This window comes from Haemorhous mexicanus, chromosome 2, assembly GCF_027477595.1.
Source record: "Haemorhous mexicanus isolate bHaeMex1 chromosome 2, bHaeMex1.pri, whole genome shotgun sequence".
Taxonomy (NCBI): Eukaryota; Metazoa; Chordata; class Aves; order Passeriformes; family Fringillidae; genus Haemorhous; species Haemorhous mexicanus.
In genome coordinates, this window is record NC_082342.1 from 4,060,256 (window position 1) to 4,077,427 (window position 17,172).

Genomic DNA, 17,172 nt, shown 5'->3' on the forward strand with positions numbered 1-17,172 from the left:
AACAATCCCTGCAGAGCCTTGCTTCCTGGGCAGTTTAGATAAAAAGCCAGTTCCTGTGTTGGTGATCCATTGGACTGGTGTGGGCACAGCATACAAATGTCTGTAGGCAGTGACATGTCCATCGGGATGTGACTGACAGCCTCAAGTGCCACCCTGGTCCCTGAGCCTGCAGATGCTCCTCCACCTGCAGCTGAAGGGGCTGTGGGGGGCTTGCAGGGCACAGGCAGGGCAGGACTCAGCTCTCATCTCTGATTCAGACACGACGTGCCACAGCCCTTCTGCTGCCAGCACACAGATGGGGCAGCTTCAATCTCTACATATGTTCAGTTTGATGAGTAGCCAAAGTGTACTTATTATTTTTTGACCTGTGGAAGGGGAGTAGATATTCCTTATTTTATGTACTGCAGGATATAAGCAGTGAACATCCAAGGTTTTATGAATTACATCCAGACTAAACACACTATGCAAACTTTATGAAGTAATAAATCTCTCCGCACGAGTTTTCCCATCCATTTCCATCTTTACTGAATTAAATGGTTGCTATTTTGATAGTGATGATACTTAAGACAGTGCTTGAGTTCTTAAACCAAGAAATTCGTGTTAAGGAATAAAGCTGATACTTTAAAGAAATTAATGTCTCAGCCACTCTGAGGCTTATGAAAAATGATCAATCCATTGGTGTGTGAATTTCAGCACCTACCTCGTGTGGTTATAAAAATCCTCAGGCAATGCAGATGTCTCTTGGATAATCCACTCACAGATGGACTAATATTTTAGCTTACCCCATCTTTGGTACCACTAACTCCCTGTAGATATTCCAGTAAGTTTCATTGCAGTGCTTCCCTGCAACAGGATCTTTTCTTCCTTTGCTGCTGCAGCAGGTCTGATGTCTTGAAGTGTCTTTGCTCCTGCATTTCTCTTCACTCAATGCATTTCCTGCAGCCTTTGCTCATCTTCAGACCCAATGCATGGATAAAAAATGGTGCTGAGAGAATTCTTCCCATTCCTGACCATCCCAGAGGAGTTTGTTGAGTCTGCCCCAGGCCAAAGACACAAAATCTGTCTCCCCCAGAGTCAGCCAAATGCATGTACCTGTTGTTAAGGAATTCCCACATTTCTCTGGCCTGTCTGCCTGGCAGATTCCCTTCTGGAAGCCTGGCTGGCTGTCCAAAGAGCAGATGTGCAGGGTTTTGGAACTGCCTGACTGTGGGGGCAGCACCCAGTGCCTCAGCCTCCAAATGAGCTGAAGAATTTCTTGGTGACTTCAGGCATGGTCAGCACTTCCCACTTTGTGATAAACTGTCACTCTCCTCACAAAGAATATGTGCAGGTGGACTTGGTGATGAATGACTGCAGTGAGTCTGAGATAGAGCAGAGGTGCCAGATCCACTGCAATATGCAAGATGCAAGCAGTTTCTCCATGAATGTGCAGCAGATTCATTGAGAATACTCCAGGCCATGCTTACATACAGAGAGATGAAAACACAAAAAGCCCCCCCGCCAAAAACCCAAAGAAAAAAATCAAAAAGAAAAAAACAAACCAACCAAACAAAAAAAGTCTAAGATTCTTCATCAAGCCACTAAGTACAAAAACAGGCAGCAACCCTGCTCTCCTCTTACATTCATTTTCTGCTCCTGTTGATTATACAAAAGAGCAGCTGTACTGGATCACACCATTGGCTCCTCTGGCTTCACATCCTGTCTGGCAGAAGCCAAAAAGTGAAGATGAGACCTGAGTGAGAGAACAGAAGAATTTCCTGAATATTCAGCTGACAGGTTGTACTTTGGGGGGACATTATTGCCCAGTAGAGATTAACGATTTATTACTAAATACATGTTAAAGTCTCCGGCATCCCTTGGCAAGGAATTTCAGAGCTTAATTTCAGATTTTATTAAGAATCACATCCTTTTGACTTCACTTGCCATGTCCAGCTTTTGTGCTGCAAGAAGAGATGATCACACCTTGTGTTCTTAGTGTCATTCCTGCTTCAAGCTTTCATTGCATCCTCCTTTCCAGAGCCCACTTCTTTTCTTGAGTTAGCTGTGTGCAAGCCATTCCACAACTTTCATTTACTAATTACTGTAGATATTCCCTATTCTTACATACCATTTTTGAGATGGCAAACCAAAATTACACACAGTGTTCAAAATGTGTTTCAAATGTGCACATATGCTGTCTCAGTGTGAAGGTCTGGCGGCTTTTCTTTTCTTTTGTAATCCCTAACATTTCATTTAATCTTTTTTTTTTTTTTTTTTAATTACATTGGAGCACAGAGCTGCCATTTTCATAGTCCTGTTTATTAGAACCCAAAAATCTTGATACGGGGTGGAAATGGTCAGCTCAGAGCTCATTTTGCTTATGAAATTAGGAGTTCTTTTCCTTGTGCATTACTCTCCTCTGAATTTCACCTGCCATTTTATTATCCAGTCAGCTGATCTCATGAAGCCCCTCCACATTTCTCCATACTCCTCCCTTTTTACTGCCCTGATTAAGTTTAGCAGACGTTCTCATCTTAGCAGATCATTCATGAGCATCTCAAACAGCACAGTACAAGCAAAATATACAGCAAAAGGGTCTTGGTAGACTTGGTCCAATGTAAACAAAAAGCACATGTAGAATATGGACATATTTTTCAGATACTGAGAACAGTCTACATATGACTCTGGAAACAGAATTATTATAGCTGAATATTTCAATTATTTATTTATCATAACAACTGTGTCTTACAAATTATTATTCTAAATCATTCTTAAACAGGTGACATTTTCCTAATTATTTAATTAACATGTGTAAGCATTGAAATATGTCAGCTATTGTCTTCCTTGCTAGTTCCAATTACTTGAGAGTGCTAATAAATTTCTCCTTCTCAGCTGTTTTATATTTTATATTCAGGATTGAGTGCTTACTGAAATGTCAGGTTGTTATTATTATTATTATTATTATTATTATTATTATTATTATTATTATTATTATTATTATTATATTATATTATCAGACTCTGACGCTCCATGCTTGTATTTCTGCCTATTTTGAAAGGAAGCAAACAACATCTTTGAACTTGGCAATATAGCAGGATTGTACCTGATGGGAGGTTCAGATGCAAAAGATTGCATTATGAAGTGTTTAATACTTAATTTAAAATATTTTTATCGGTGATATGAATGTTTATAGAATGGAATAGGGTTAGAGTGATTGTTATCTTAAAAACAAAACCATTAAGGTGGTTCTGTGAGTGTAGATTAAAGGTAACACATTTCACTGGTTGAGGAAAGAGAACTCAGTGTCTTTCCAGTGTAGGCACTGAGGAGAGATGCAGAACATGGACCAGACAGGCTGTGGTAATAATATTTTTAAGATGTGCCATCTTAAAGACTTCAGAAGAAAAAGAATTGCTACATTTCTTCTGCTAAATGGGTCTTGATGCTCCTAACTTTAGGTGTTCCCATGGAATTACATGCTTAAAGTAACTGAGAGTAGATGGTGTAAATTTAATGGGACCTGACCAGCAAATGGAGACTGAAACAAACACTGACAAACTCAAAGAGTTCAAAGAGTTTAAAGAGTTTTTGTCAGCCAGAGCCAATGAATTAATTATCAATATTGCCTTTCTTCCTCAAAACTATGCATGTGGAATTTTTTCCACATTTTATGCAATGTGGAATTTTTTGGAAGGACATTTCAGGGGAAGATCACCTTGTATAACATAAGCAGTTGCAAACACAGTCATGATATATCTGACCAACTGTGTCATGAGTGGTTAAGTCAACACTACAAATACTTTGTGATCATGATCACTAATGAAATATGGAAAATTCTCATTTATTGCAGAGTTAGCATGATGGCTCAGCAAATTCATGATATTGATGCAGGACCATCAAAATGATAACCAGCATATTTTAGAACAAAAAGTTACAAATAGTCCTTTTGTTTCCAGTAATTATTTTCCACAAGTTTTTTGGCGCAGAATTAATTTTTTATAAGCTATTACAAAGCTATCCTGTATTATTTATTTTGTTGGTATTTTTAAACTTCCTTTTTGACCAGTTTTTACTAACCCTTATTTTCTGAACAGTATAAAGAGCTAGAAGATCCAGAATTGACATATTTGAGTGTGTCAGGACCCATTCATAGCCATGGAAGGTTAGTGTCCTCTAGGTGGCATTCAAGGAATTGCTGCATGTGTGGAGGATTTTCTTTTTTTTTTTCTTCTATCAAAGATTTCCTTAGCTGCTGTTTTTTTGGTGGGGTTTTCTTTGCCCAGGTTTCACCATATGTTTGAGTACACAGGGATTTGGGATGATTGTCTGTTGTAGAAATTTTAAGATGAAGGTCACAGAGACAGAGATCACTGCCAAGCACTGAGACATGGCTCTGAATTTGCAGGTCTTACTGTTTGGTTTTGTTTGTGTGCCAAAAACACTTAAAATATCCTGTGTGGACACACTGATTTCTCAGACCTTCCAAACTACAGACACAACTGAATCACACATCAAAGTATGATATTGGGCAAAGAGAATTACTTAGAATACCTAAGGAGGATTCAAAGAAGGAAGATTTCCTTCATGATAAAAATAAAAGAGGCTGAGCAAACTTTTGCTACTGAGATCATTATTTTGTGGGTTTTTCCAATGTAACAATATTCCAGTAGTGCAATACCAATGTCTAACCTTGGTGTTTAACCTGAGCTGTCAAACTGAAAGTTGTCTAAATTGCCAAGCTCTGATTTTGTGCATGCTCTGATTTCTTCTGGTTTTGAAGTGTTAAGGAGCATAGTGGACACAGAGCATAATTTAACTCTGAATATTATTCTGAGGATCAGGCACTTGAAAGTTAGACCCCAGAGCACTCAGCTGCATGTCACTAATGTACTGTGTGGATATGAGCCATTAGTTCTTACAAGCAGCTCCCAGAGCTGCAAGAGCAGGGTGTTTTCTCTCTGTAAAATTTCTGCAGTGCAGAAGGCTCTTTGGGGATAGATGAAAGCTTGTTCCAGAAGGAAGCTGTATGTAGCCAGCTTGCCTTTGGACTGAGCTAAACAGAAAGCTTTGTAACCAGATACTGTATCTGAATTTCAGAAGGCTCATCTAATCCATTATTTTTTTTTCTCTGACAATAAGCTATGGGGTGCACTGATGGAAGGAGATCAGGAAAGTGTCAAATAATGCTTCTCCATATGTGGTACTCCAGTTCCCAGCAGCGTTCAGTAGCATCTTAGTTAGTAAGGAATGTTTTCTCTGTTTCTTGCTTCAGTGTCTGTCAACTCCCTAACTTTTTGGGCATCACAGATTTTTTTATGGTCCTTTTAAAAAAACAACCAGTCCAAACTCTTCATGTGTCAGTAGGTCCCCTAGAGTTCATCCCTGGGACAAGAAGAGATTGTGTAGGACAGCAGTGCTCAGCTTTCCACCTCAAACCCTCCTTTTCTTTTTTGCTGTAGGAAGCACATTTGTTATGCCACTAGAGATAGGAGATGAAAAATAGACCTGGGAAAACATCTCCAAGGGCAGAGTTCAGCACACAGAATGTTGAAGAACACAGAAAACTCATTGAGTGTCAAGAAAAACAACAGAAATACCAAAGGGGCAAAATGGAAGAGTTCTGACAATTGAGAGGCTCTTGCTAGGAGGGCATTCCTTGGATATTAATTTCTTGGAAAGAAAAGGCAGGCTCCTTAAGCTGAGTGATGTACTGACCTGGAGGTGTGGATGCTCAGGTTTCCTTCTCACAGGAGTGTCTGTGAGAAGATTGCCTCTCCATGAGCATGGATATGTGTAATAAGTATTAAACCACAAGCTGCAGGGCATGAGCTAACTATCAGCAAATAGTTGAAGAGGCTTCCCTTTTGAAAGGTTATTCCATAATTACCAGCCTTCCACAAACCTCTCTTGGTTTTACTGCCTATCATCTGATCTAATTTCTACACTTCTCCTCTTTCTTGCTGATTGAGAGAACAGAAGAAGTTTGAGATGCATTTCCTGAGTACTCAACCAACAAGTTGCACGTTTGGGGAGACATCCCTGACCAGTAAAGATTAACAACTTATTACTAAACACATAGTATTTAAAATCTACTGCATTAATTTGCAGAAAGATGTTTTAATTTGTCAGAAAGGTGAAAACTTTTTATGTTCCAGTCAGAAAGATGAAACTCTTTAGATCCCAGTGGTTTTTCAACTGTGCGGAGTTTTGTCTTTGTGAATAAAAGCAACTCAATCTTCTTGAAAGGGGAAAACACACAAAAAGAGGCATTTATTTTTCAAATGCATTTAATATTAGTGTGAATGTTTTCAGAATATGAGTACTGTAGTCCAGAAAGAGCCACTGGCCTCTTCTGAAGTTCAGGTTTTAGACATAACAGAAGTCAAAGGCCAGCAGCTCTTTGCTTTGAGAGTGGATTTGCCCTGGTACCTTCAGGTGTCATTGATTCTATCCATCACCTCGAGAGCCTGCCCTCAGACTCAGAGGTGTGTAAACATCCCCAGTGAGCTAACTAAAAAAACACATAAATGATCTTTCACTGCAGAGCATGTGCCTTGATATTTTGTCCACTTTTTTTTGATAGTTTAAACATGCTACTTCATGTAGAAGTATTGTATAGATACACCCAACTAAAAAAAAGAAAATAGTAGAAATTTATTTAGGATCTTGACATATCTAAAATTACTCCTGCATTGCTCTAGAGGTCACCTTTAAAGAAGATCCATGACTGATTTTGCAATGAGCTTCTGTGCTGATGATAGTGATGCATGTGTTAAATAATGTGGCTAAAACATTCAATCTACCAGCACCCAAAGCAGGTTCAGCATCTCATCTCCTGACTACAGAGGGACTTAAGACAACTTGCCAAAACTAATCCCCAGTTTTTTATCTTACTTGAGTCAAGTCAGATTCTACCCTACTTGACTAGAAATTGAACACCTAAGCTACATTTGACAGCAGCAGTGCTTTTCAGTGATTCGTGTGCATCAAGTACAAACCATTGAATTCCTGCCCTCTTAGAAGTGTTTCTTGTCTGTATGCCAGAATTTAAAAGGGTCTGCTTTTTTGTGCATAGGTTTCCACATCAAAGATTTAAAAGATATTTGATCCTCAATGAAACAGAGCTAGACTAAACCTTTGGAATATTTTTAGCATTTATGAAGTATATAATAAATTACATAATTTTGTTTGTAACATCTTTCTGGGAATTAGTTTATAAGGGCATATTAATTTAGCATTGTTTTAGTTTATGGAATGCCTTGTTACAATCAACATTTTTGGGTAAATCATTTGAAGATGTACATTTGAAGTCAGTATTGGATGTGTCTCTATGCACTTACACACATTCACTCAAAATATTGAAGTACAGTAGCTCTGACATTCTCTGCACATGCCAACAAACACAGCTTTTACAGAAGGTTCACAGAAGATGTTCACATAAAATATTCATGACATTCTTGCTAAAAGAAAAACCTCTTTCAGACCTGTAAAGTACTGTTTGACGAAAATGACTTACAATCTGATCTAGCCTCGTATTTGGATATAAACAAGAGCAGGAAAGATTTGCTGAAATGAGTGTACATTTTATGTTTGCCTTTGTTACATCGCAAGACGAGTGGCAATTAATGGAGTGAAAAGATGGCAGATTTCCTAGTGCTTTTTAACCTGCTTATTTCATTTTCCAACTTCTGAGATCAATTTAGCAGCAGGAAGTTCTGCAGAGCAATTTGGTAGCAGTTGACCCTGGAGGGGTTGTTGCTGAATGAGACTTAGTTACAGCTCTGTTTCCGTAATGCCACCTCGCTGCAATGAGTGACGCCTTCTTAACCTCAAGTTGTATTTCCAATCAATTTATAGCAATACCCAAGTTACACCAGGAGGCTGAAAACAAGGTTCTCTGAAGAAATGTGTCACCACAGGTTGTCCCCACATCACTGGGCACCTAGCAGTGCTGGAATGATATTTTTAACTTATATTACACACGGGCTGGAACACATTTTTCTTCACACTGATTAACATCATTATAGTAGCAATCTGAATCTGCTGATAAACCAATTTCTCCTGCCTCCTTCTCTTTTAACACCATTCTCCTTAAAAAGGAAACCCCATAAGCCACTCTGCCTTCCTTTTTAGAGGACTCCTGTGTGTCAGGAATAGTAGCCCAGGAAAGCACACACACCAATTGCAAACGTGCCACCAGCCGACAGTCAGTGGCTCACCTCAATGCCTGAGTCAGGAGGAGCAGTGAGCAGCACAACACAGAACATTTGAGGTTGTGAAAACAGAAAATATGCTGGTTAGGGACATAATGTTCTGTTACTTCTCCTCTAGGTACCACAGCAGGGTTTATAATCGTCATAAGGAGTGATAGGAAGGGAATGGACTTGCCTGAAGGGGCCTCTTGAGCCCTTCCCTGGTTTTTGATCCAGAACAACATGCCCAGAAGAAGCCAATGAAGAGAAGGGCCTTTTTTCCCCAATAATCACATTTTTACTGTGCCATTCAGCCACAGGAGTTGTTGCCACCTGTTGTGAGCTGATGTACCAGCCCCACCCAACCTCAGTTTTGCCTTCTACCAAACAAGAAGAGGGCAGCTCTGGTTTTCAGGGAGCTGTTCCCTCAGGAATCCCCATGGCCTGTTAGATCTCTCATTGCCTTCTGCTCCTCCAGCCCTAAGAGGCAATTGAAAGGATCCAAGAATCATCTTATTCTGATGCAAATCCCTTTGGTTGCCAGAGACCTGTTGATTTGACATGATTTCCATTTATGTGACAGGCAACCTGGTTTAGTTTTGCAATTTTTTTTTGTTTGCATCTGATTCCTGGACTCACACCCTCCCTCTGTGCTTTTTTGAACTGAATTTATTCCTCTTGCTTTAGACATACAGAGCACATAAAGAAACTCCTTAAAACATACATTTAGGTAATGCATTTGTGGGATTTTTTAAAAAAACTTATAACTAAGATATTTTTAATCATTCATTGTGCTATAAATTGTGTCAGATATCCCACAATACTTTTTACTTTGAGGCTTTGCACTTTCACATCATCAGGGAGAGCAGAACAGCCACACAGTCTGACTGACAGCTGAGAAGCCTTTATTTTGTACTGTTGTTTTAAGTATCTTCTACTAAAATCCACTTTGAAGTAGCAGAAGCTGAGTAGGTCCTGTAAGAAGTAAAGATTTAGGAGCACTTCTGTCTGAAGCTCCAAAAATGGAGAATGGCAGCACATTCATGGAAGCAAAAGAAAATCTGTGGTGTTGCAAAATCGTGTGGATGAATAATTACTGTCTCTTTACATAAGATCAACAATAGATGAAAGAGAAATTAGGCAGCAAGGAAGAAAGAATTGCATTATGGATCACAAAAAAAAAAAAAAAAAAAAAAAAAGCCATGTTGAATCTACATTTACCCTGGAGGAAATCTGGGGGTTGTGTCTATCACGACCTTTAGCCCACAACACTGTAAGCAGAATCCAGTTTTTGACAAGGGTATTGGGTTCACTTGGCTTCCATCCACCATTTCTGAGACAGCAAAGGAGATCTGCAAGGAGAAAGATTTTAAGATGGAGGGAGAGATGATAATTATAACTTGCTGGAGGCCTATTTTCAGTAAATGAAGTGCTTCAAAAGAAACACACTGCTCTGCTGTCTTTTGAGTGCAAACCTTTAGGGAACTAGTGTAAGAAAATGAAGTAAGAAATACTTTTTTAAACCCCAAACTTGTTAATTTGCAAGCTGTAATGCTTTGTCAGGGAAACACCATACTCAACTTTGAACTCCAAGGTTAGTGTCACTAATAGTATCCCCTCCAAGCATTGTAACTGTGAATTACTACTGAAATGATTAGGAAGATAAGAGACTGCATTATGGGAAGAATCAAATATCTTATCTAGTCACTGTACTAATTGAAAGCAAGCTTGTGTGGTAAGAAAACAAATTCTTGCTGAATTCAGTGTAAACCTGAAGGTGTTTCATCCATGTGAACATCTTTAATATACAGAGGTGGGTTATGAACTGGGGATTTTTTAAATAAAAGTTTAATTTCTGTTCATATTTCAGTGGTTTGTTTCCCATGTCAGCTTGAGCTTAGGTCTTTTATATTCCACACTCACACTCCTAACAAGAAAGTGCTCATGTATTGCAAATAAAGGAACTTATTGACATTCACATTGTATGTTAAGATAGCTCAGTCAAAAGATTAAAGAAAATCTCTGGAGCACAACCAGAAAAGAATATAAACAGAGGTCTCCTGGATCCCTATCACATCCCTTGTTCATAAGATACTCTTTCTTCCCTTATCCTACAAAGATAGCAACAGAAAGATGAACAAACAAACACAAAAGAAAGAAAGGAGGAACTGCATCTCTGCTGGAGATTAATAACCCTACTGCAGGAGTGAAGACTGCTCTGGATGATAGACAGCACAACTACATCCTTCAGATGACTGATCATATGCTTCACACATGGCATTAGTAGTGCAGGATCAAGGCTTCAGGCCTCTTAACTTCTCTGGAAAATCCTTGGCAAATAGCTCAAATGTGTAAAATACTGGAGGCACTACCATTGATCAGGAAGTGTTATTTCATTGCTTCCAGTTCTGTCACTGGAGTAAAATGTCTTCTCTAAGAGAGCATCTTTCTACTGCTTGTTACCTTTCGAATAGTCTTCCTAGAATCAGAAGTAAAAGCAATATTTTTCTTACTGTGCCCTGAAATAATGTTTTTGGCCATGTTTTCAGATGTGGCATTGTGAATGAAATCTCAGTGCTCTTTTTATTGATATTTATAATATAAAATCATACTCAGTGTCCAGTAGTATAGGAATGTTAATATAGTTACAGAACGTAGGCTGGTGAAACACTGTGAAATTATGTTAGCCTTTTCTGGTATAGAAGAAGTGCAAAGAGTGTTTGTACCATCTGGAAGAACACTTCAGATTTGGACCTTGATACATCTCTATTCTGTTTCATTGATTCCCTAACATTTTTGTTTAATGGGGTTGGAATTATTAGATAACTATTAGTTCTATAGTGTTAAGCATAGTTTACTGTTGGTTTAATTTGTGCCATTAACCTGTAGTTGAAGCTTGAAGAAGCCCTTTCCTTTTCATGACCAAGAAAACAGTTTTCTTTTGTTTTCTGATCCAACACAGTCAATGTAAAGTAGTCATTACAGCACTGGTATCTCTTCCACCCTCAACTGCCCTTCTCTCACTGGAAGAGCTTGTTCCCCAACAGGAGGAATGCAGGCTCCCTGCAGGATGTTAAAGCAATGTCATCCTCTGTAGGGTGAATGTAGGAGGGATTAATGAGTTTTGAAAGAGAAGCAAGGGCTTTGAGTAGAGTTTAGTCAGTATTGTCCCATAGCTGCAGTTGAGAAGTGACTGAGATAAGAGGAAGAAGCAGGAAGAGAGGTGGATTCCATCCTATGAAGGGAAACCCCTGCTCAGAAAACAGATGACAAAGCCCTATATTTTGCTAAGTGTGATCTCTCCTGTATCTTGAAGCAGGCAGAGGTCTCAAGGAAAGAATAACATTTAATTATGCAATTTAAGTAATCGTTGCTAATGGTAGAGATATAGAAACAACAAACTGAATTAAACACGTGATCCCAAAGGGCATTATTTTACATATCGAGACCCCCAATATTTTACATACTGACACCCACAGCCTTCTTATGAGGATGGTGTCCACAGGAATGAAGATCACCTGTTTTGAAATCAGGCAGTTATGGACAATGGAAGTCAGCCTCAGGAAAAGAAATTTTCTAGGAAAAGGACACTTAGATCCAGTCATTGTTTAACATACACATTTTCTCTCCTGTATGAATCGCATGAGGAAAATAGGATTCTGAAAAAGAGAAGCCAAAGGAATTCAGAATAAAATCAGCTCACTCCGAATTAAAGAATGCACTTCCATTATTCAATAAAAATTTGAAAAGATCAAGAAGCTTATGGGACTAAATTAAATGAGGAGCTCACCACATTGTGGATGACTCATTGTAATTCAAGAAATTTATAACAGTGTAGAAGATGTAACAGATGGTGCAAAGAATCCTCTGTACAAAATACAGATTGGTGCTGAGCTCAAGAGCCAGAAACCAACCTTCAGCCTAGGACCAATGGCAAGAAAATGCTGCCCTTAAAGTGATTAAAACCTATGCTGCTCTTCTAAGCATTTCTTTTTGCAAATGGTTTCATTGGGTAACCATATTAGAGTTCTCCTGCAGCTACTGGATTTGAAAGAACTAATTAAAAGAACTTCCCATTGATTCATCATAGGGACATTAGAGCAGCCTTTAGGAATGAGAAAATAGGTTTTACCTATCTTACAATCTTCTGGTTAAAAAGAGCTTTAACAATGCGTGGATAGGATCTCTAAGGTCTAATTGACTTCTGCTCTGGTGAACAACAGTTATAAGGAGCTGAAATTTCTCCAAAGAAATGAGTGCTCTTTAGTAGCACTTCACAGCAAAAGAAATAGAAGCTCAGCTAGCTATGCTTTTAATTACTTGGTTTTATTTGTCTGTTTCTTCCTGTAATAAATTTCTGACTGGATTCCTGTTTGCCGAAACCAGGATCATCCTTTTGCACATACAGGAAATGGTCAATGGCATTTCTTCTGTGCCTTTTTGTTAAAAAGTACACTCTTTTTTTTCTTTTTTTTTTCACTTGATACAAACACAAATACACTTCTCATATTCACAGCTTTACCTGCACATCTCTGCATTTGGATTTAGAGGATTCATTGCTGGCACAGTGCCACAGGTGTGATGTGAGCCTGCTGTATGGGTTTGTTGGTTTCAAGCACAGGTCAGTCACAGGTGGTTTAGGGGAGATCTAAAGCAATTTTGTTCCATTAATTTCTGACTGAGTTCTTTCCCAGGAAGACAATTAGGATTATTTCATATACTGAAGTTTTGAGAGGATCTTCCAATGCACCATGACTGTGCTTTTGAAATGTCGTTCATCAAATGGAAGAATTACTGTGTTCAGTTCAGGCTGAAAACATGCATGAATTGCTGTATAAATTTAGAAGTTAGAACACAAAGAAAAATCCCCATCATGCAGTACATATGAAAAGCTTGTAAAGTTGAGGCTACAATTTTAAGATGTGTTTATCAGCAGTGTATATTTTATAAGCCTAAAAGAGCCAAGAATATAATTTTATCTACAGCTTAACCTGGTGTTTTCTGTCATCAGTCTTAATAATTTTGCAAGGATTGGGTTGTCTGACCAGAGAGCTCCCAGATGCATGGGATGAAGCTGCGGTGTGCTGGGAAGGGGGCCCAGATGATGCTCATCACCTCTAAGCAGGCACACAAGGGGTACCAGAGGTGTCTGACAGGTTGCTATAGCTCCCTCAAACCCACCTATAAATCACAACACAATGCCATGAATAACTCAAAATAACAAATAGTAAAACTATTTATGTGAGCAGGGCCTTCCTAGGCCCTTGATCAGTGTTCAGCAATTACAAATCCATGTTTGCTAGCTCCTGCTTTCCTTTAAACAGACCTGTCTTTGTATCTTGCTTGGAGAAGTTGATTGTACCCCAGAGAAATATTGTGAGAGTTCAACTTCACCCTCAGTTTCAAGAGTAAAAATTTCATTTTAGCTGAGGGAGTAGTTATACCTACCCAGGGATAACATTTTGGTTCAAATCCTGTGAATGCTTTTATTTATTATTTTGTGTTTTATTCTGTTCAGTTATTTACATTAGGCTGTTTAAGGACTTCCTGAAAACTAGGTTAATTCTTTATTCTGCATGGCAGGAATTTATTTTTTTTCTCTGACAGCCTTGCATCAGACCTGTGGCTAAAGTGGCAAAGGTGTAGAAGTTTCCTATGTAAGCTCTTATCCTTTGGCAGAGTATTTTCTGGTCCTGTGTTGAGTTATCACAGAGAAAATTACACACGTCTCTTTGTAGAGTTTCCCTTTTTTCAAAGACAAACACATAGTTTTGTTTTCTTCAGTGTTTGTTTGCATTCTAGAATTTATTGTTTTCATTTCTTAAACCTCCTGAAATGTTTACAGGAAAGAAAACTAATGCGTGAAATTTTGTGACTAGAAGCAGATTCTCTTTTTATTTTCCTAGGAAGATTCTTTTGTTCAAAAGATAAAACCAGAAGTCATAAAAATGTGTTATTTTTAGGAGACAACTCCATGGAAACTTAGAAGAAGTTAAGTAAGATTCAGAAGAGAGATGGATGGGGGAGGGTTTGCCATAAATGAATATATTTTAGTGGAAAGACAAATAATGAAATCTGTGAACCACTTATAGTAGCTGGATTGTTGATCTTGGTTGTGTTCAAGACAGTTGAATAATAGGACTGGGTTTGCTGTAACATTTGGGAAAGCTGCACATCAATACTATTAAAACCACATAAGTGTCTGGAGAATATTTTTAGATGCTTGACCATATTAATAAAACAAGCAAAGATCATTTTCTAGAGCACAATCTTTGCACCATTTGAAATCATTGCATAGATAACCGTGCACCTTCTTTTCCAAAAAGGCAGAAAAACTGGTTCTTAAAATTGGTTAACCCCAGAGTGAGATAATTTGGCTCCTGGGTGCATCCATGCATGTTGGGTCCCTTCCAGGAGCTGCTTTTTCCCCCCAGTTTGCCCATACCCCAGTCCCTTCCAGGGGCTCCTGCAGGAGATGTCTTGGTGCACAGACACCTCTCAAAGGGCTTGCCAGAAAAGGGATTCATTGCATCTGGTTTGAGCTCTGCCACTTTATTTTACCCCAGAGAGTAAACTGAATGCACATCCTAAACACTTGAATCATAACATTTAATGAAGATTAAGCTGCATGCAGAATTTGCTGCCTCTGCAATGTGGTTCTGCTCTGGACACGGTGTCCCTGGAGCCAGCAGTGCTGCCTGGTTGGGGCAGAGCCCACCCAGCCCAGTTTCTGTCTGTACTTTTGCACACAGCCATTTTCCAGAAGCTGCTCTGCACTTGAGCAGAGGAGTTACCAGCGTGTACTTGAGACATTAATTCCAGGTTATATGGTTTCCCTGAGAATTGCCATCTGTCATGCTTTTCTGTCTGGAGGTCACTCCAAGTTGCCTCGGGTTGGTATCCTCAGACAGGAGGTTGGAAGGATAAACCGTGTGCTTCGTCTTTAACCCGTAGTTATCCTTTTCCCTTTCAGCACCCACCTTGATAGGTATGGTAAGGAAGGACTGGGCTTCCCAAAACAGCATTGCCCTCTCCTGGCAAGAGCCGGACTTTCCCCACGGAGCAATTCTGGACTACGAGATCAAGTACTATGAGAAAGTAGGTCTCACTTACAGCATCACCCACACTCAGATCCTAAAGAGCAATGTGTTTTGTATTCCTAATAGTATTTTTTAAACCTTTTCACTTGACCCCACCTACAATGCCGTGTGTGTATGCCAGACGTTTTATTTCGTGCTGATTTTTTGTTGTTTTGCTTCTAACTTGTTGATGACTGTCTTGTTTCACATCAGAATTGAGTAGAGCAGCAAGCAGATTGTACATTTACTCATCTCATAGTAACTACATTTCAAAACGTGGATAAACTGATCAATTAAAGTGAATGTGAACATTATTTCATTTTGAGGCAAAAGATGAATTTATTTATTTATTATTGCTAAATAAAGCAATAATAGGTGCTTAAAGGATAGGTGCACCAGCGTTGTTTAGAGGGTTACAAAAGGGTTACAAGAGATGGAGTGGATTTCTGGTGCTCTGTCAAAATTAGACAATTTCACAAAACACAGAAGAGAGCTACAACATGCGCTACAAGCAAAGGTACAAGGTGCACACACAGCATGTGTTGGAAGAGCATAATTTGAAGCCTCCTCCATAAGCACGAAACATATTTGGTCATTTCCAGTCGCTACAGGGCCTGGTACCAGTAAAACATTCTGTGCTGACCAGTGCCTTCAATCCTGAAGGCACAGGCAGGAAATTTTTGGCGTCTGTACCTTAAACAGTTCCCTGCTAAGTCAGTTCTTGTGTTTCCCTGCCCCCATCTGAAGTTCCAGTGGAACTGATGGGTATGAAGATCACAAAGAACAGAAATACAAACCAAGTCATGGAAGAAAGTATAAGGGATATTTGGCTCTGTAATTATCTGAGAATTTTATTCCTTGACTGCACTTCTCTGTTGAGATTATGCAGCTTTAATGATGCAGAAGAAAGGGTAAACTGGGAAAAAAAATCCAAACAATTTAAATAGGACAGCTAGAAGGGGAAGACAGATTGCTTAGAGTATTTGGTAAGCCAAAGCAAGGAACTCTTTATTCCTACTCTAATGGGAGTCCTTGGGTTCTGATCCATTATCATAGCAAGCCCCGTTATAGCTTGAACTTCTTTTCTTCATTGATATTAAAGAGGTGAATTAAACACAACAAATTGTGAGATTTTATTCACTTGAATTGGAAGTTCCAAAGATCTGTAGCCATTGGTATGGATGCTAAATTATAAATCTTAGCTATGTATGTTAGAAAATCCTTTCTCAATGGATTATGTGCCAAGACCAGTCAGTGCTGAGTGTCAAGGCAAATAATTTTTCTTAGAAGTCTACTTATTCCTTAGCCTTGACCATTGTGCAGCAAGACTACATGCACAGGCTTTAAGATCCTTTGCTAGACACAGTTTAAAACATTCTTATCTGTTTTCACAGAAAAAAAGGAACAATTTTCTGTTTTTTTCTTTTAAAGTATATAAGGAGCATCTTCTATCTGTAAACTCTTTCCTCTGAGGTCAGAGGAGATAAAAGTCACTGCTGGCACCTTCCAGTGCTGTGGCACAGGTGTAATTTGCAAGACCTCTCTTGGAGACCAGGTTCTAGATCAGAGAGATGAATAATCCAGTACTGCAAGTCAGTCTGCTTATTTACAGCATTAAATTGGAAGATGTTATTTCACACCACTTTAATATTTAAATCTTGCTTTAATCATATTTAAATCAAGAAGCATACATTACAAAGCTGGCTAAGTGTAGTGGCCAAATGCAAATGAAATTTTGTATTGAGAAAGAAAAAGGGATGGTTCCTACCTCAAAGCCAGAAAATATTAATATGCACAACTAATTTTATGTTTCAATTAGTTTTTTCTTCTTCACTGTGGAGCTCTGTATATTAAAAAGCATAGTTTGTGTTATGACACTGTAATCTCTCAGCCTTCCCAGGAACTCTGAAAAAGGGGTATAT

At 38.8% G+C, this 17,172-nt stretch overlaps 1 protein-coding gene across 1 annotated transcript in view; it reads left to right on the forward strand.

Moving 5' to 3' along the window:
* EPHA6 (EPH receptor A6) overlaps positions 1 to 17,172 on the forward strand; it is a 371,852-nt gene that overhangs the window by 231,904 nt on the left and 122,776 nt on the right. Inside the window, exon 6 of the mRNA XM_059871825.1 lies at positions 15,145 to 15,269. Coding sequence (XP_059727808.1) covers positions 15,145 to 15,269 — 125 coding nt within the window. The remainder of the gene's footprint in view (positions 1 to 15,144; positions 15,270 to 17,172) is intronic.